This window comes from Manacus candei, unplaced genomic scaffold (assembly GCF_025592945.1).
Source record: "Manacus candei isolate 608988 ecotype Guabito, Panama unplaced genomic scaffold, ASM2559294v1 h1tg000078l, whole genome shotgun sequence".
NCBI lineage: Eukaryota > Metazoa > Chordata > Aves > Passeriformes > Pipridae > Manacus > Manacus candei.
The window spans coordinates 781,099-800,835 of record NW_026138126.1 but is presented as its reverse complement, the minus strand read 5'-3'; the positions used below and the strand labels follow the sequence as shown (position 1 = coordinate 800,835).

Genomic DNA, 19,737 nt, shown 5'->3' with positions numbered 1-19,737 from the left:
TTTGGGATCACCTGAATGTTGTCTTAGTTTTTGCAGTTAAACAGGAACTCAGTGCCAGCCCTCTGAAGAAAGATCTCACTTCCATGAGTACACACAGAGCACTAAATAGATGAACAAAGCCACTACTTTCAAACAATAACAAGCAATAATGAAACAAGAAGTTAAAAAAGTAAAACTTCCAGAAATATTCAAACAATTATGCCAAAGGATTTTGCAGAACAGAGGTTAAGTTTGCATAATACAGGAGCTCTTGATAAAAAGTCTTATTTCTTGTTTCTTACCTGTTCCAATTTGAAAATGTGCTGATTGAAATAATACTGAAGCTGCTCATTTGCATAATTTATGCAGAACTGTTCAAAACTGTTGGTTTCAAAATCTTCAAATCCAAAGATATCAAGTACACCAATCGACAGACACTAAAAGAAGACATGGAAATCTAGTTAATAGTCTGTTATACAGTGCCTTAACCCCCAAGAGATAAACAGTACAGAAAGCATTGCAGTCTAAGCTGATAGATTTTGAATAATTGAATATTTAATTTGAATATTTAAGAGTTTTGTCTATTCTAAAAACAGAGATGATTAAATATTACCAAGAAATTTACCATGGGCTTCTTGATCAAAATTTATCCCAGATACCTGAACACATCATTGATCTAAGGACACAACTGCCTGGAAAGACTTGTTTTGGGAGAAACTTACTGTAACAGATTCCTCCATGTCCTTCTTATTAAGAAGTGCATGATTGATTCTTAGAACAATCCAATCAAACAGAGCACTGTACAGGGACTTTGCCATGGAATCACGAGCTGTTATTGCCTGCAGATCAAACAATGTTCAGAACTTCATTTAAAGAAAACCATTTCTGTTTCAAACCAGTGTCACTCACAGATTGAAATCCCAGCAGAGACAAATAAAATCACGATTTTCCTTTAATGCCAACTTCTAACTTTCCTAACACTTTTACAATGTCAAAGTGTACCATATTAGCTTTTTTAACCCAAAAAAGTAAGTTTCAGTTATTTAAAATCATTCTACTAATGTTCTTTTACTCACCTCATTGAGACTATAAGGCAAAATAAGCTTATCATTAGCAGTCACAGTTTTTCTTTTTGTTAGCACTTCTACCAGGATTTCTCGTTTAACCTTCAAAACAAGAGAACAAGAGTAACTGTTACACTCCAGCTCCTCAATGAGTAATTTGACAGCAACAGTGGACATAGAACTTCCTCAGAGAAACCCAAGCTCTTTGACAACATCCACATTTATCATCCATTTACAACTTCTTTAAATTATTCTCAGCTTGGATTCATTCAGATGTTTCCCTGTGGTGGCAAAGAACACACCTGCACTGAATCTACTCCTGAGCAGCTCTATTATTGGTGAGTAAACAAATTCTATTTCCATGCTACATGTCTAACCTAAATGATTTCCCCAATTTCATCTGTTTCCCCTCCCACAAGACAAATGTAGCAGAAGTACTAAAAAGAAGATCAAGATACAGCAACTGGGATATTATGAGAAATAAAATAGTCTGGTTTTATTATAAGTAGAATTAAGTATTAAGTGAGGGTGTTGGGATTTTTTTTTTCCTTTCCTATCTCTCATTTGACTACAAGAATTTAGGCGCCCCGCGAAGATTGTAAGGTGGAAGAGCCCCATCAGGGCTTGACACCAAGGGAATGTCGCGGCCAAGGTAGGATACAATATATATAAAAATGAAAAATTTACTCCGGCCACATGGTAGGTCTTTGTATGCAAAACAACCCCCTGTACTGTACAGGGGGATACGTCATCAACCAATCAGGTGGGAAGGCGACACCCCTCCCCAGTTTGAAAAACTACCTTTTAAGGTAAAATACCTGTTACCTGTTGAATATTCAACATCTTAGGTGGCCAAGAGTACAAAGGGGCGTGGGTTTTTGAATTCGGGGTGCTTTTTCCAGGCATGTAGCTTGAGACTGCACCCAGTGCTGCAATAAAGTATTCTTTCTTGTAAGTTTCCCTCTCCTGCACATGTTTTTGCTATTTTATAAATTGGAAGAAGAGATTTTTCTCACAGATATCCAAGTGAAATGCTGATGCAGAGCATGACAAACAGGTGTATCAAACATTAGGGATTAAGAGAAATACTTTACTTTTAACAGCTGGGAAAGAATGTCCAACACTTCAGGAGGTCCCACGTCCAACCCTTCATCCCGACCCGTGGCTTTCTTCTTGTATGTGACATTACCCAAGTAGAGAATAGCTGAAAGTATTGAAAAAATCCTAAGGAAGAAAAATTAAATTTCATAAGAATTTTTCTTATGAGATCATTGTAACATGTTAACAGAGCCAATTCTACTTCAAGAATTTGTCTGTAAGCCCTGAAACACTCAGGTCTCCTTGCTTCCTACTGAACTGCTTGTGATGCCAATGCACATAGAGCTTATTGCAATTCATGAACATCAACTATCAGTAACAAAAGTTTAAAGAATTCTACTTACTGTTTCTTTGTTGCTGAAAGGAAGCCAACCATCTCCATGGCTTGTTTCAACCTCTCAAATTCATGCCGGAGATCTTCCCCATCTTCAATTTTCAAGTTATGCTGTGAAGAGAGACTCACAACTAAAGGCAGAGAACAAAGCCCAAACATCACAAGAAAACAAGCATAATCTGTCCTGCTTCCTTTCATCTTTGACATAAAAGGCAGACAAACCTTACCAATGCACTGGTATACACCTGTCACAGGTTACCTGGTTGAGGTAGAAATAATCTTCAGGTTGCTTGAGGTGAAATTCTTTACGTTCTTCCTCACTGACTCCAAGTAGCAAATAATAGAAGACATGGTAGTTCCTACAAAGTCAATACATTTCTCTCATGAAAATACGATTTTTATTTTATGTACTTCAGATGCTCTTCAAGTCTTCCATTGATTGGAATTCTTTTGGAAAACTGTTTTAATCTCTTACCTTTCATCTTTCTCTTGAGAAACCAGACGAGATTTTTCAAGCAGGTATTTTTCAACAACAGCCCTAAGGAGCCACCAGAAAATGAAAAAAACATGAGGGCAAAAAGAAAAGACTTCAGAAAACATCAGGCAACAACTGCCAAGAGAGTTCAAATAAGTTCAAATAATGAGATCTGCACTAAAATATACAAGAGAATAACTTAGTTACTACCTTAAACCTAAAACAGGAATTTCAGTAGGCCTATATTATGATTGGAACACAGAGAAATATCTAAGGACATCTATCTGCAGTGCTCGGGTTTAGTGGAGATAACTGGAAACAGGCAGACAAAGCAAAGAAAGTGCTGATGAAAATTGTAAACAGAAACAAGATATACAGAATGGTAACAACATGTTATCCCGGGAGATTAACAGTTATCTGACAAGGAATGTAAAGACTACAAAACCCCCCAAATATTCCAGGTAACTGTGTGACTCTCAGTTCAACAGGACAGTGTGTATGCCAGCCTAGAATGGAAGCCAGACAGAAATCCCCTCCCGGTGTGATAAAGTAACCTCCTGAATGAGATTTAAAGTCCTTGACGTGAGATACAATGACTGAGGCCAAAGTTTGAGCAGCTTTTTCTCATGCTAAAGACAAAACAAGTGTATTCACATTGTATCAATCTCCTGAGCTAGTGTGACTTCCTCTGAAAAGCTGCCAAACTTGTTCAGAGTAACACTCAAAGCAAATGTGCTACAGAGTTCCCAGTCACTTATGTGATTGCAAACATGAAAATGATCCAAAGGGAGGAAATATTGGAGCACAAAGATCAGTGATGGCTCCTGACACTCCATAGTGCAGCAAAACTAGCAAATACAGGCACAGGATATTTCACGTTTGACACACAATTTCAATTAATTAAAGTAATAATCTTATCACTTTTTTAATCTCTCTTAATTGGTGTTTAAACTGTTCTTTAAAATGGCTTCCTTAAATATATTTCACTTCTCTCCAACTCCTCTTAAAAACTCAGATCTTCTGTTTTTCCATGCAAAATGAAGTGTTACGAAAAAGCCCTCATTTAGCAGGAAGGTAAAGATGCAGCAGCAAATCCTTAACCTGATCCAGTTGTACAGCAAAGTAAGGATATTATGCATGACCTGACAATTCCATAAAGCTCAGTTAGAGACTCTCAAACATTTGATATCCAGCAAGGCTTCCCCAGTTCCTGCAGAGATCACCCCACAACCACCCTGTGCTCTACTTACCCCCTGACAATACCATTCTCTAAATAGTTGACTTGAATGAACTTCCCAAAACGACTGGAGTTGTTGTTATGTGCTGTTTTTGCATTTCCAAAAGCCTGTAATAAAGCAAAATGAGTTAATTTTCAATTAATGTGTCAACTGCCAGCTTCCCAAGCTCTTCTGTGCATTGACCAGACCCCCATTAGCTTCCAGTATAAACTTGGAATACTATGGAAATGGTAGCACATAGATACCAAAAAGGCAGCTCAGGAAGCCCCCATGTTCCTCACAGATCTATATATGTTTATTATTTGCCCCATGCAATAATATTTTGAGGGACTGAGGGAAGGGAATAACACACTCAGATATTTTCAAGAGCACAAGACAGGTAATCACAGCTAGAGAGTACAAATCAGCCTCAATCCCTAACAATTAGGACCTTAGAGAGGATATTCAGCTGGAAGGAGGCAGCACGGACTACCGTGAAACTGCCTCTCCCATACAAGGGACACAAGCTACATCCTATTCCCCATTTTTTCTTTAAGTGAGACAGAACGTTAAGATCTCATTTATAAAGTTAGCCCAAGTTGTGTATTCAAAAAACAGGAGAAAGACAAACAAAACCACTTCGGTTTACAGAACCACTCACTCATTGGGCAGCTACTCTGCTACACAACTTCAAAAAATGTAGTCTCATTTTGAGGTTCTAGGAAAGGGGGGAAAAAATACGTATGGCACAAACCCTAATTGTGCATCTCTAATATTTCTGTTGGATCACGAGTCCTCTGATATCACAAAATATCCTCAGCATGAGCCATGCTTAAAAGTAAGTTATTACATCTAAAAATCCAGTAGAATTAGTTATCGGGAATGTCCTTAACTTTATCAACTCTTAACTGTGTGTTCCAAGCTTAAGGGGAACTTGTCACCCTGTACCATGAGCAGGCAATGCAGCACCTAGAGCAGAAACCCCGTGTAAGATCTAATTGTTTGCAAAAATACCCTGCTCAGGGTAGACTATCCCCAGCAATTCCTGCCGCAGATATTTCCTCTTAAAGCTCCAAGTAATTAAAGCCTCCATTAGGAAATCCTCCTCCCTAATATAGAACATTCAGGGAATGACTGCACAGAAATGCCACCCTCTTCCTCCACACACATACATCCGGAGTAGGAGGGATAAGGACGACAACACAGAACTGAGCTGTTTATACACAAAACTGCCCAATTATGTTGTATTTCCCTACATACATATCATATTATTTGTATATTGAAAGCCTTCCCTTCTCTTTTGGTTTTGGGGCTTTTTTTCCAAAGCACCTTAAGGGTTGCAGCCATACTGCAGTGGGACTCCGGGATCACTAATTCCCAAACAGATTCTCCCAGCTTTCTACCTTTCTATCTCTTGCAAGATTTCCGCCACAAGCTGTCTCATGTTCAGAGAGCCTGAGAAACTTCCTATAAACTGGGAGAATGTCCATAATTCTTAAGGCAACTGTTATTTTTGACCTAAAGGACTAAGCTAAAGGAGCTCTTCCTGTGCAGGTGGACTGTGCTGTAACTGCAGAAGGGCTTCTGGAGGAAGAGGATTTGTGTCCAGCAGTAGCTGAAGAGACAGGATTTGTATGCAGAAGTGCTTGCCTATGGCTGGAGGGAGAGGATTTGTATCCAGCATCTCCCAGATAGCTGAGCTCAGCCTCTGGATTTTCCAAGACCACACTACATATCTCACAATGCCAACAGCACCCCCACTCAGATTTTTCAAAGCAACCATTGCCCAGCCATCACTATTTTTTTGTAGCTTCCATCCAAAGTATCACCCAGATTTCTCTTTTCAAAGCCCATCTTGCATGCACATGCATATTAATATGTGCATAAAATCCAGGTCAACTCCTCAGCAGGGACCAAACCAGAAGTGAAAGTCCTGTGACATGAACACAGCTCTTTAAATCAAACCCCTCTTCCTCTCCAGGACAGTGGCTCAGCTCTGGCTCTCTGACATACACCATCCAACTTCCCATTCTGTGCCTTGGGAAATCTGTTGGAGTGAGCTTTGCCAGACTGCAGAATAATGGACTTGCAAATTGATCTCACAAAAACCTCTTTTTCTAAAGTTTTCTTACCTAAGCCACCAGTTAACCATCAGTTCACTGGTTATATCCAAGAAACCAAACCACAGTACAGCTACATTTGCCACATTATTTTGTAAGAACTAATTTTTGGCATTATAGAGTTAAGAAACCCCATAACTTGGGCTTCCTGACAAACTTTTCTTAGTGATTACTCATGTAAGCAATGAATACAGTTTAAAGGCTCTTATGATCTCATGTGTCTGGTATTTGGTCAAAGCACACAGCAAATTCTTAAAAGCTGATCTAATATTAACAGTTTTTAGGAAAGTTTTCATGAATGCTTTCCTCAGAAGAGCCTTTAACATCTACAACGTTTTACATTCCAAGTCAGTTAACATTTTGGGTAGAGAATATTTTTTTTGTTACATTTAACTTTTAACTCTAATCACCAATCACTGTTACCATGTCCTTCCATATACCTTGGTGAGTACAAAATAAATTCAGAAGATGTGAGGGGACAAGAGAATCTCAGGTAAGGAGAAATAAATCCTTTATACGAGCAAATTCATACACTGTTTTCCCTCGTGAGTCAATGGAGACAGATAAACTCAAAAAATTAAAACAAAATTATTCCAATGCACAACACCAGCTACATAAAAAGAGGGTGAGTCAAAAATAGCAGAGCAAGGGCAGTGGGAATCAGAGCTGGGACAGCCTATTCCAGGAGGCAGAAAGTCATCCAACCCATCTTCTTAGTCTGGAATGCAAGAGGCATAAAGTGGATCTGACACTCAAAACTCCTACAGCAGTGACAGATTTAAAAGTATTCAGAAAAACATCAAATTCTCCCTTTATTTGTTGTCAAAAAACCCACCCCAAACCAAGCCACACACGTACTCCCTCCTAACACAGGAACACAACTAAAAATCTCATAGTATTAATTCCTAAGAGTTGCCAAAATCTGAAAAAGCTACTGGAGTTTCCATGTAAATCACAGACAGAGCCACCACTGCACAGCCCCATCTTCCAATGTGCCAAATGACATGGAAGACTCAAATTCCACACCCTGGAAGAGGAAATTACTTCTTTGGAGTTGAGCTTGGTTTAACAGTGGTCTTTACAACCATGCTGTGAAGTACGCACTCACCCAGTGTTCGGGGTCATTTTGCAATTCCATGTGCTGTGGGATGCTCCAGGGAACTCCAAGCACGGTAAGAGTAAAAACGACCAGGTGATTTTTTCCCCAGGAGTTGTGTGCAGCAGGGAAAAGCAGCAACAATGCATTTTTACCAAAAAAATCAAGTAACATCCAAGCAAATGGAAAAAGGAAGTTCCATTCCTCCTCTGATTATGATTCTTAAACAAACAGATGCAGATAAATGTTTAAAACAACCACTTTCCCTGGAATAGAACAGGCTACACCCACAAAATGCATGTACAGGCTTTGATGGTAAACACAAATGAAAATCAGAGTTGAAGCTTCAGTCCATCTTATCCCAAAGCCACTAGCACAATGGGAATGTCATAAGGAAAACAGAGCTACAAATGGCTTCACTGTGATTTCCACAGAACTGTAAGGCATAAAACTTTCTACAGTTAAATTTGATAAGTTTTTTAATGTGGTGAGTTCTAGAAAATCTGATCCCCCCAACTGATTACACTGTCAATAAAAATTCTCCTTTAGAAGACCACTTAATGAATGCTTCCTGTTGGACTTTTCATTTCATTTGGGCCTTAATTCTTCCCAAAGAATGGTTCAGTGGCATTAGGAAATCTTCAAGAATACATCCAAATGGGAATAAGCAATGATTTTCCACATAATATAGGAAAAATTAGGATTCCCCCAGTATCTGTCCCACCTCTCCTCAACTCCCATTTCAGAGGGAAATGAACTTTCAGCACACTCAAAAAGTAACTGGAATTCTGTAATAAACCCAAGATACTGAGGGCTACAATTAAGGACAGACAAGTCAAGAGCTCTGCTGCCAAAAGAAAAGGCTCCAATTCCCTCTATTCCCTCACCACATGCTCCCATCCCCTTGCTCAATTCTCTGCCACTTTATTAAATTAATTGGCTTGAAGAATAAGTTAAATTTAGGTTTCCAAAATAAATTCAGTCTTACATTGCACACTGTGCATTTTATAGCCAAAACATGCAGTTAAGACATTTTTTCCCTGATGAAAGGAAAATATAAGTTTATTGGAAACTTCTTCAGTGTATATGGAAAGGTTCGATTCTCTTGTTTGAGAGTTGATAAAATAAACAAAGCTTTGATTCACTAGTCCCAATTTGACCCAAATAATAGTTCCCAAATGTAAATTCCTTTTTAGGATTCCAATCCTAAGTAAATTGAACAGTCAATACAAGAAGGCAAAACTCCAAGTCAGGGAACTATATTTTAATTACTAGATTTAGAAGAGGATGAAAAAGTTAGGAGTATCTTAAAAAGGAGTTTATATTTATCTTCCCACTGGTTTTAAAGAAATTGCTCTTCACTAGAGATGATCTCCCTTATCCTGGAGATATAATTAAAAAACCCCAAAAAAACCAACAAAAAACACAGCATAATCTGAGAGTTAAAGCAACTGAATGTCTCCTGAACTGTTAAAAATCAGCACAAACCACAGCTTGGGGCTGGGCTGAAGCATCACTGCACCATGGAAGGACCCAGCCTTTGATTCCTCTTCTCTAGAAAGCTACAAACAGTGCCAAGTGTAATCAGAATTATTGGAATTGAGTTCTGCTTATTAGATCCTCAACCAGGAACCTTGGAAACAGCTGAGATTGAGCAGGAAGCATATGAAGCTCAGAGTTGACCCATGACCACCTTCCTCTCCTCAGCCCATGTGACAGCACTTTAACTACACTGGCTCAGTATCATGTCTTTTGTTTCCCAGATATTCGACAAGGTAATATCAAGCATCATTTAATGTCAAATCTCCTTCCCTGGTACAGCTATAACTCCATCCTTCAAAGCCTAGAAATTGTGAGCAAGGAGCTAAAATATTAACAACAGTTCATCTGTAAATCACTTAGAGATTTGAATACAGATTAATGAGCCAACACAGAAACAGTAAAAAATGTTTCCAAGTTCCCTAAGCATGCAATAATAAAATTATGAATCCACCTCCACACCACCCTAATTGTGCTCACCCCTCTGTGCTTTAACCCCTTGAACTTTTACAGAAGGTCAGCTTAGAAACAGACACATTTTTACACCACTAAAATGAGGAAGTTGACCCAAAATGCAACCCACTTCTACATCATGAAGGTTTTTAGTCAAGAGTACATGTTCAACTCTGATGAGGACTCAGAATAAAACTTCAAAATCAAACAGAACATTCTCAAATAGTTTAGGCACAATGCAAACAATCCCCCAAAACATCCATGTAAGAAAAATTCCCTTGTAGCACTTTAGTTCCCTTCAGTAAAACCCCAAAGTGAGTCACCACGGATGGATTTAGACGTGACCAACTCTGGCAGGAGTCGGCAGTAACTTCCACAAAGCAATATAAGCTTTCTGTGCATCCCTCCCAAGGACTAAGGTTTGACTTTTTTTTTTTAAATTAAGCTTAGTGACTGGACTGGGAAACATGGAACTTGACTGTCAGCTGAATCCACTCTGCTGAATCCAATCAGGGTGACTGGATTCCACTTCTTATGTTCTAAACCCACCATAGTGACACTTTTTAATCCACTCTGGATTTACATGAATACATATTCAATTCTGAAAGATATTTTAGGATTCAGATGTTTCTATTTTTTACATTTAGTTGTCAAAATCTCTTATCTTTTGGAATATTTGGGAGGACAGGCTTACACTGAATCAACTCTGACTGACAAACACCCTCAGAGAAGCAGATCAAGAAATTTCTGAGAATTTCATTTTAGACAACATGTTAGAGTCTATCTGGCAAGTCTGCAAGCTAATCTTTCAATCAGTCATCAGATTTCTCACGCAAATCATTCCTAAATGCTCAGTGGAAGTCTGAAGTAGTTGTGGTACTTAAGACAACAATCTTAGAGTACGAAATCACAAGTATCTCCTCATGAACATTCCCAGATAAACACAACCCTGAGCTGTGGCTCCACCAAAGTTAGGAATTTGAGTTTTGAACCCTGAGCAGACAAACAGGCACACAGGGTTTTACATCTCTGCCTAGTTTGACACAGCTGTATCACGTCTGCAGAGGAGGATATGAAACAGTTAAATTTATCAAAGGCAGCAAGATCAGCTGATCAAACAGGGCTTTCCACAATGACCCCTTCCTGTTTTCTGGTTAAAACTGTAAACGTGAACTCCAGCAACCAACAAGCCTCAATTTTACTTCTTCTTTCAAGCAGCAGAAAGCAAGGCAAAAAAGAACTTGCGTATATTCCTTATTCTTTACAGAAAAGCTCTAAAAAAGCTTAAACTTCTTTTTATGAGAGTGCTGTTACATTTGAAACTATTTAAACCTAAAAATTACAATGGCTGCATTCAAACTCTTTGCTGTTGAAGATTTTATTAGGGTTGACCTTTACATCCATCCACACTTCCAGAGTTTTTCCTTCTAGAGAATAAAAGGGAGAGGCTGAAGCCTAAGAGATCATTTAAAGTTTGTCCTGCTGTTACCTAATGCAATACCAGCTGTGCCCTCTCTTCTCATGTGTTTAGTTTTGCTTTCTTTTGGAAAATGCTGTAATAATTAAAAGCCTAAACACTCTCCCACTTTCTCCTCAACTGACAATGATGCTCTCTTCCAAACAGTTGTAGAAAGGAAATAAATCCCTCAAAAAGCGAGTTCAGAAAAATGCTGCAGGACATGCTCACACACAAAGGCAGGATCACACTAAGCACTTGGTGTTTCAGTGGAACAATCTTTATAAAAACATTTGCTGACAATTCTATTCAAATGCTATCAAAGCTTTCAGATGGAAAACACAGGTAACCTGTGTCCCAGAATATGAGTGTTTAGTGGTGGGAATAAGTCACATATAAATGACAAGCAACAGGAAGTCAACTGAACAGAAGGACGAGTTAAGGAAAAATCAATTAGAAGCAGTTGGGTAACACTGCCAAACACCACGGCAGCCCAGTGACATTTAAGCCTAAACCAAGTGACAAGCCTAAAACCAGTGACATTTTAAGCCTAAACCAGGTGGGTGACTCAAAAGCAACATTCAGCAGCAGTTATTTGAAGTTTTCAAACCCCAATTTTCACAGAAGGTAGTTTGAGCACAGCTTTACCTCCAGGACTGGTCCAGCTCCCAGGATGGTTCTCTCTACACCGCTGGCATACCCTTTCTGGCTCAGAGCCGTGAGACAGTGAATTAAAAAGTTTGTGCTTTGGGTTTTCCCAGATCCACTTTCACCTGATATAACAATGCACTGATTCACATGTTTTTTAAGCATTGTGTGATAGGCCACATCGGCAATGGCAAAAATATGAGGCTCCAACTTCCCCAGTTGATGATTCTCGTACATCTTGACATATTTGGGATTGTAGATGGGCAGGAACTTGAAGGGGTTAATTGCAATCAGGATACTTCCTGCATAAGTGTAAATTCGGTGCTTTAAGAAGCGGCATTTGAGATTCTCCAGGAGTGTTGTCTCTGTCAGGTTGGGGAGATTGCACAAGTCATCAAAGTCCTCCTGGTGCCACGGAAGAAAGCCCCGTTCCACCAACCTCCGAGCATCCGTCTCCTTGGAGAGCAACTGCATCTGCACATACTTGATGGTCCCATCAGTGTTCCTCTCTTGCAAGAGAAAGTAGTAGCCATCCTTCTGTGGATGCTCGTCCTGAGCACGACGAGGCCAAAGCAAAACCCTGTGAACAGGAGAATCATTTATATCAAGTACCCATTCCTCTCCTCCAGATTCTTTCACCTCCACAAGCACATAATGTTTGGAGACATCCAAGTTTAAGATGCTGATCACGTCCTTGATGACATCTGATGATGTGCTGTCCTTGGTTGCTGTCACTTTGCAGCAGGGAGCACTTTCTGTTGAGAGTTGGGGGTAAATCTGAAGGTTATAGGCTGCCTTTGCCTGGCAAACTGCACTATCAGCATCTTTTAAACTCATTCTGTCCCCAAATGGGCTTCAGTCTTCCACCCCTGCTTAGTATGGAGTGCCCATTGTCTGAAAAAAGAAAAAGGAAAAATGAAAAAAATCAGGTGTTTAAAAGTGTGTACAAGAGGTATTAGGTATTTTCTGGAGGATGAGAATACAATTATTACATAATTAAATTATTAAAAAACAAATGCACTATCTGTGCACATCAGTGATATTATTCCAAGCAGCCTGTTTGACATATCCCATGGAATGGATAACTCTCACAATACTTATCCTCCTTTACTTTTCCTTTATTCCATGCCACCCCTTCTTCCCTGTTCTGGCAGCAAAAGCATTCATACAGCCAAAGCAAAATCAACCAGGATATACATCCAAATTAAAACTTCCTTGTTTGCCCAGGTTAGTTTTAACCCAGGCACTTTCCCTGTCCTGGTTCACTGTATGGCTACACGAACATTCATCCGCTCTCCCACATAAACTCTACCTTAAAGCTGCACAAGCAACGCGATGTAGCAAGAGGGTTTGTGGTCACTTCCTAATTCAGCAGTGACAGTTCAGAGCAGCCATGACCTATGGCAGAGGGATCAGTGCATGGGTGCAAGGAGGAAGATGGTTCTGACAGAGATCCACCCTTTTTTTTTTCCTCTTTTCCCCCAGATAAGCTCTTTTCATGGGAGGTACAAGACATCCCACTCATCTTGAAGGAATCAGAGACCAGAGCTGAGCAGAGCTCAGCTCCCTCCGACACATCGTAGAGATTTCTTGGACACACATCACTTACACAGACTCATTTGTGAACCACATCCTTGCTAAAGAAAGGTCTGAACCTGCCTTTTATCTTCCATTTTAGGCAACAAAGTAAAACTAGTCTTATTGCAACTACTTTTCAGCAGTAAACAAGATCTGAAATAACCCACTTCATTCACAGGCCTTTATACCCCATCACATCAACTTCACCTTCAGTGGGTTTAGGAACCTCATCCATGAGTCTCTAAAAATCATTTAGTGTGATTGCTTTTTGCTCCTTTCAGCCTCAGTGCAGGCCAGACATCTAACTCCTATCAACTAACCGAACAACAGCCTTAGAATCAACTTCTTCCTCACTGTTAAGTTAGAAGTCTCCAGACTCAGTTACCGCCTCTGCCTTTTCCGATGATTTTTCTCTCACCTGAAATTCGGTGCCTCCAGATCACCAGGACTAAGTTTACTCGTATTGCTTTAGCTCAACACTTTATTTGCTCATCAAGGGGTACTAAAAGGAGGGGGATAATAAAGTACCCCTTTGTTTTAAGTCTGTAAAGCTTCATATCCAGAATAGCAGTTCAATTTTTGTTTCAAGAACAAAGTGTTATAATTATACACTTACATGCCAAATACATTAAAGACAAAAAATAAAAAGAAAGAGGAAAGAGGCAGAGAAATGCCAAAGAAGTTACTTTTTGCCACTAAACAACTGCATGGGAACTTGTACAAGGCCACAGAGACTAATCATTTCAAATTAAAACCAGCAGAGCTGGAGGTATTTAAGCTGCCACTTCCACTGCAAGTAACGAATCACTTCACAGAACATATGACATAGTTGTGCCTCATGAACAGCCTCTGAGAAGGGAGTTGTGTTTAAGGGAACACAGAGCTCACAGAAGACACTATTAGATAAGCTGGATCATTTTTAGTGGCTACTCATCAAAAGGAAGGCTGAGCAAGCCACAGAAGGCAAGGCAAACCACAACACATCTCTGACCAAATGGTGTGATCCACCCAAGAATGTTTTTTCCACATTAAATTTCATTCTTTTTTCATTAAGGAGGGCTGATTGCAAGTGCTGGTCATACAGAAGGCTGGAGCAGTGAGCTCCAAGTCCCTTCCTCATTTCCTGTAATTATCACTGACCAGCAAATAAGTCTGAAGTATCTGTGAAGTGCAAGTGTTAAGCTTTCTTAATCTATAAAAGCTCAGACCTTGACATACAGTAGAATCTACAGCAAACTGCTGCTCCTGGGGAAGATCAATCTGGAGCTCAGATAGAAAAGTAGAACAACAGCGAACATTTTCCTCTCGAGTCACTCAGTTCAAGGGGGACAGCCTTTTGCAGACTTCCTTTTTCCAACCCCCAGCAATTAGTTTCAGACATACAGTCTGGTAAGATAGAGGAAGTGCCCTCAGTAACCATTATGGCCAAAACAGCTCCCTAAAAAACGTGGCAGCAGCTTCTTGCCACCACAGAAGAGCTGGACCTTGGTGCTGACCCGTGACTTTACTAACACACATTTCCTAACCTTGCCTCATGTCAGCCACCAGAATGTGGTACATTGCTCAAGATCCCAGCTCATACTTTGGAAAGAGGAAACCAGAATGCAGATGCCACTGCTCTGCAAGTGACAAACTCAGGGCCCTTACAGCCAGCAGCAATGTGACAGCTGGGAGGGTCTGCCCAGGTGTGTACAACTGGAAAATTCAATTCTTCTGTCTGAGAATGTCCAATCATTACAGAGGTTTGAGGAAAACCTGCTGGTCTGCAGCTACTTGTGATTTCCTTAGTGAGAATATCAAATTTATTTGATGACAATACTGCTCTAAAAGAGACAGACCTCGGGCTTCACACTAAACAATATTTCAAGCCACAAACTAGAGTATAAAAGCAGAAGAGCATTCAGTCAATAGATTTTAAGTTGATTACCTAATGAGTTCCAGTATTCAGCTAAGGACACGGTATCTTCAAGTAACTGGAGGATTAGTTCCTAGTGAAGTTACATTCCTGGCATCAAAGTAAACATTTTCATGATGGTTCTAAAAGAAAGAAAAGAGTTACTGATAAAGAGATATTGAGAAGGCAGCAAGTAATCAAGAAGTTAAATCAATTATATAGGTCAGTCGTACAGGAGCAAGGAAATAAATGCTAAACAAATTTCAACTCAGTTTACAGATACATAACAACAAATTTATCCAAGAAACAATCCATATGAGAGGGATAGAAGTTATCCTGAAATAGGCCTGAAAACCATAGCAAGCAATCATTCAAACAGTGTTCTAATGTAACACCACAAGCATGACAGGGAATATGATTCCCAGATAACCATAAATTAATATTTTGTTAGGCAGCCATCCTACCCTTTTACTCAGAAGATATGTGACCAATACAGCATCTAGGATAAATCCAAAATTCAATTAAAAGCTGAGATAAGAGCAGAAACAACAACAGAAAAACCTGTTAGAAAATGCCCCCCTTAGAGCCAAATACTCTCCAAGCCTTGTCTGTAAGGAGCGCACAGAGGAGTCTGTTATCAGTCAGTCGCTGCATGGGACCTGGTGTTTGGTACAAGCATCAGTCTGGAGGACAAAGCCACAACATGGCTGGAATTTGAAGCCAAACAAGCTCAGGCAAACATAAGACATAAACGTCACCAGAAGGTTAAACTGCGCTGCAAAAACTTAACTGACCACAAGGTCTAGTTGCCAAAGCTCATTTTGGAAAAATCAGCCAGTCCTCAGTTACAAATGGGCCTCACAATTAGAAAAGTTAATTAGGTACCATCCTCTCATTTATGTCCAGAATGGTCTGAAGATATGATTGCAAAGATTCCTTCTAATTTTATGGGGAGAAATTTTAAGCAATTGAAATAATTATTCAATGTGATTGGCTCATCAAGGAAGCACAAGCACAGGCAGAGAATACTGGGAGGAAAGTAGAAATACAAGAGAGAAGGTAATACTGAAACCATGCAAACCCTGCAGCCCAACCACCTCTGCTTGGTTCTGTCTGTAGATGGAAATTCTGCAGTTACCTCAACTTCTTTCAATACTCTTTCTTACAAGAAGCCCCTTTCCAACGCATGGAGGATAAAAATCTGTGGCTTTACTTTTTGCTCAGACAATTTTAATAGAAAAACCAAAAATTCCAATTCTATATGATAATTTTGATGGTATTTTATAAGGGTTTTCAAGACTCCAATTAATTTTTTAATAAGCCAACACTGTTCACTTCATAACATAGCAGAACTCTAGCAGAGAATTTCACCCCTATCAGCGCAGGGGATCTGTTTAGTTTAAATAAGGCCATATTTTGAAGACACATATTTAGTCAGTGAATCACAGCGAAGCTAAAAAGGGAAAGCTACCATTACAGCAAAATTGTTGAGGATGAACTTTATAATATTCCAGTTCTTCCCATTTTCAGTGCTGCATTCCTCAAATGGAAAGGTTCAAGTTTCTCCCATTGTTCACCACGTAATTTTCAACACAGAAGGAGAAATGGATCACAGGTACTTAACCTCTGATATTCTTAAACACCAGAATTGCCAGTGACCATCCCCAAAAGAGGCTGCTCTGTCTGATCAAATTGAAAACATTTCAATTTCAAAAATATCCATTTATTACCCATCCTTGATTTCCAAAGCAAGGAATTTCCAGCAAAACAGCCTGCAGAGACACCTTAAAATTTCCACAAATAACTATGCAGTGCAGGTAAAGCAAAGACTCTTGTCTACCTCATGTCATAGGGACAGAAGGTGCTGTTAGTTAAGCAGAATTAATTTTAATTTTTCCCAATATTCCAGGCATTTGTAGATTACCTGAATATTGCTTAGTAAAAACACTTCAAGGCTTTCCTTGGTTACAAAAAATTCCAGTGGACTAAATTTTACACCCTTGGGGTTTTTTTAACTAAAAGCCCTTGGCTTTTTCTACTCCAAAGGGAGGAGTTCTGAATGGAACATGCAAAATTACAACACATTTGTAACTACTCTTTGTAATCAACCCTAGCAGGGAACTTTGGGCTGCAATGTATAACACAGGAAAAAGGCAAAGAAATCACCTTTGGTACAGGCAGTTCCTCCTCAGTTACCTGCTCCCTGCAGAGAGATCCCAACTCACACCCTCAAACCCCCCCAGGTACAGAGACCTTCCTCCGAGTGACTCAATGCACAACCTCACCTGAAGACAAGGATGCCTTATCAGGCTTTACAGTGACATTAAAGGTCTATTTATGACATGTTACTACCTTATAAAAAGTGCAATGTCAGAGTTACAGATGTACACGTAAGTATGATTCAGAGGGAATGAAAACATGGGCCTGTTGAGGAAACAGGAATGAAGGCAAAACAACTTTACTTAGAGGTAAAGAACATAAACCAAAAGAATCTTGGAGACTATTCTACCACCTTTTGTAGCTTTCTTAATTTTATCCTTAACAGCATTACAGCTGTCAACAAAGGAAGTCAAAATTTCACTGTTCTAATGCTGCATTTACACCAATGAGAAACTTTTTAAAGAAACTTTGGGTTGAACTTTCATGTGAACAGAACATATACATGTCAAAAATACCTTTAAAAACACTTTTATTGTAAAATATCCTTGGTCTTTAAAGGAAGAGATTTTTTAGAGTCTGCATTGAGTTTCATTTGGTAATCAGAGACATACAATACAATAAAGCCTCAATAAAAGGAACTCCACAAGCCACGCTTAAGTCACTTGATACACCAAGAAAACACAATATACTAGAGACAAAACCTCTGAATTTTCATTTTCTGAAATAAAGACATTTCTAGTCCTTTCTATTAAAAATATAAATTCTTATCAGCATCTCAGGCTTTATTTCTCCTTGGTATTTGCATAAACAGGCCTTGTTTCTTAGAAATGTGATAAACTCCTTCAGCCTTCAAACTTGCAAAAAAAAAAAAAAAGTTCTGAACCACAACCTTTTCGTTGAATCAGAATTTTTCACTCCTTCCCTTGGCTGTTGGGACAGCCAATACTGTTGCATTTCTTAGGAATTTTCCTTTTTTAATGCCTAGGATATGCAAATGCTGCCTTTTGACCTTCTAGCTGGCAAAGGCCATACTCAACTATGTGCATGTGAGTCAGACAGTTATTCAGACATGGAATTATTCAAGAAGTCTAATGTTTGAATCACTAGTGGTCAGAAAACTCTGCCTGTACAAAGCATTGCTCTCTAGGTGAAGCCCATTTAAATTTTTCATCAGCTGCATTTACTCTTCCTCAATTATTCAGTCCTGTAAGTGTTTTCCACCAAAAACCCAGACCTGGGAGCCTTCCCGCCGTGTTTGTGCAAACAGCTGCTCTGTCACTGCACAAGCCGCAACATCCAACTTCTGGAAAAGCTTTTTGTTGAGACAAACATTCAAGTAGGGTTAAAAAAAAACCCCAAACCCCAACCAACTAAAGCTGTATAGTTCTACAAACACAGTTCCTTTACATTACTGCAGTAAATCCTGAGTCTTACGCTAATAAGACTAAAGACAGAGGAAGTGGCCTTAGATGCATCATCCTGAAAACCAAGATATCAGACTTTAAATGTAGAGGCAGAGAACCTCATCATAGTTCAAAGACAAAATAATCAAGATGAATTCTTTTCTAAAAAAAGCCAAAATTCATCTTGACAATAATATGAATATGCGTTAAAAGTTCCCCAAACTGCTTCCCCTACATTAAATGGATTTGCTCCTGACAAGATTCTGAGTGAGACACTGAGGGCTTACTAAAACCTGATGGATGTGATACCAGCATCCCAAACCAGAATGCAGAGTTACCTCACACTGTTACTTTAGGTCAAGTTCTTCAGCCATGGATTCCAGCTACCAGGCCTGAAATCAAAGTTTCTAATTACCCATGACAAACTCCTATTTGCAAACAGCTTGGCAGACACTCCGATACCAATCCACCTCTAGGAGTAACGTGGGAGGATGCTGATGACATCTCTGAAAGGCTAACTGCATCTGCCGGAAGCCTGAGATCATCTCCAGCCCTTTTGCTCCACTGCCACCCATTTCCACGAAGTGAAATCAAAGAATACTGAGCTCATTTGCATCCAAAGGGCCTCTCACTTTTCACAAACGGGACTTGCAAATAAAGTTGGGTAAAAATTTTGCCAAAATATTTAAGGAGTAGTAGAAAACAAGGTTAAAAATGACACTGGGAAGTCATCTTACATTAGGATCACACACACCTATGTCAACTGTATGGTCAGGAGAGTTATGAGTCAGGGTAGTAGTGTGCTACTTTTAATCTAGAAACATGTAACAAAGGATGTTCTCAGCTTGCGAAAGCTTTACTTTCCAGAGATTGCAAAACCAAGCTTACCAAAAAGCCCGAGCACTACCGACATACACACAGTTAGAGGCATGAATCAATTGGGCAACGATGGTCACCACGATAAAGCACAACCCCAGCACGGCGCTGTCAAAACAGCTGCCCGAAACCAACACAAACAAAACAAAAGAGCTCTGAGAGTTTTAACGAAACATTTGAAAGATGCTGAGATATTACAGGCTGTTCATACTGAGAGTCAGAGGTGGAAAAGCAGAAGGTTGTGTGGTTGAAAGATGGGAGGAACAGGAGGTGGAAGTTAACACCGTGCCCGGCTCAGCGGCCGGGTCTGCCCCGGAGGCGGGAGGCACAACCTGGCATCAGGAACA

The 19,737-nt window shown here is 39.6% G+C and overlaps 1 protein-coding gene across 10 annotated transcripts in view; it reads right to left on the bottom strand.

Moving 5' to 3' along the window:
* Positions 1 to 19,737, bottom strand: part of MYO9B (myosin IXB) — a 42,776-nt gene that overhangs the window by 22,157 nt on the left and 882 nt on the right. For 5 of the 10 annotated variants that reach the window (XM_051810800.1, XM_051810804.1, XM_051810805.1 and 2 more), the window contains exons 2-11: positions 14,985 to 15,094; positions 11,480 to 12,373; positions 4,202 to 4,295; positions 2,951 to 3,026; positions 2,735 to 2,834; positions 2,486 to 2,586; positions 2,138 to 2,267; positions 1,056 to 1,145; positions 702 to 818; positions 282 to 416 (exon numbers count right to left, since the gene is read on the bottom strand). In XM_051810800.1, coding sequence (XP_051666760.1) covers positions 282 to 416; positions 702 to 818; positions 1,056 to 1,145; positions 2,138 to 2,267; positions 2,486 to 2,586; positions 2,735 to 2,834; positions 2,951 to 3,026; positions 4,202 to 4,295; positions 11,480 to 12,316 — 1,680 coding nt within the window. In that variant the 5' untranslated portion in view covers positions 12,317 to 12,373; positions 14,985 to 15,094. Of the gene's footprint in view, positions 1 to 281; positions 417 to 701; positions 819 to 1,055; positions 1,146 to 2,137; positions 2,268 to 2,485; positions 2,587 to 2,734; positions 2,835 to 2,950; positions 3,027 to 4,200; positions 4,296 to 11,479; positions 12,374 to 14,984; positions 15,095 to 19,737 lie in introns of all 10 variants that reach the window. The other 5 variants (XM_051810803.1, XM_051810806.1, XM_051810810.1 and 2 more) reach the window with 2 other exon arrangements.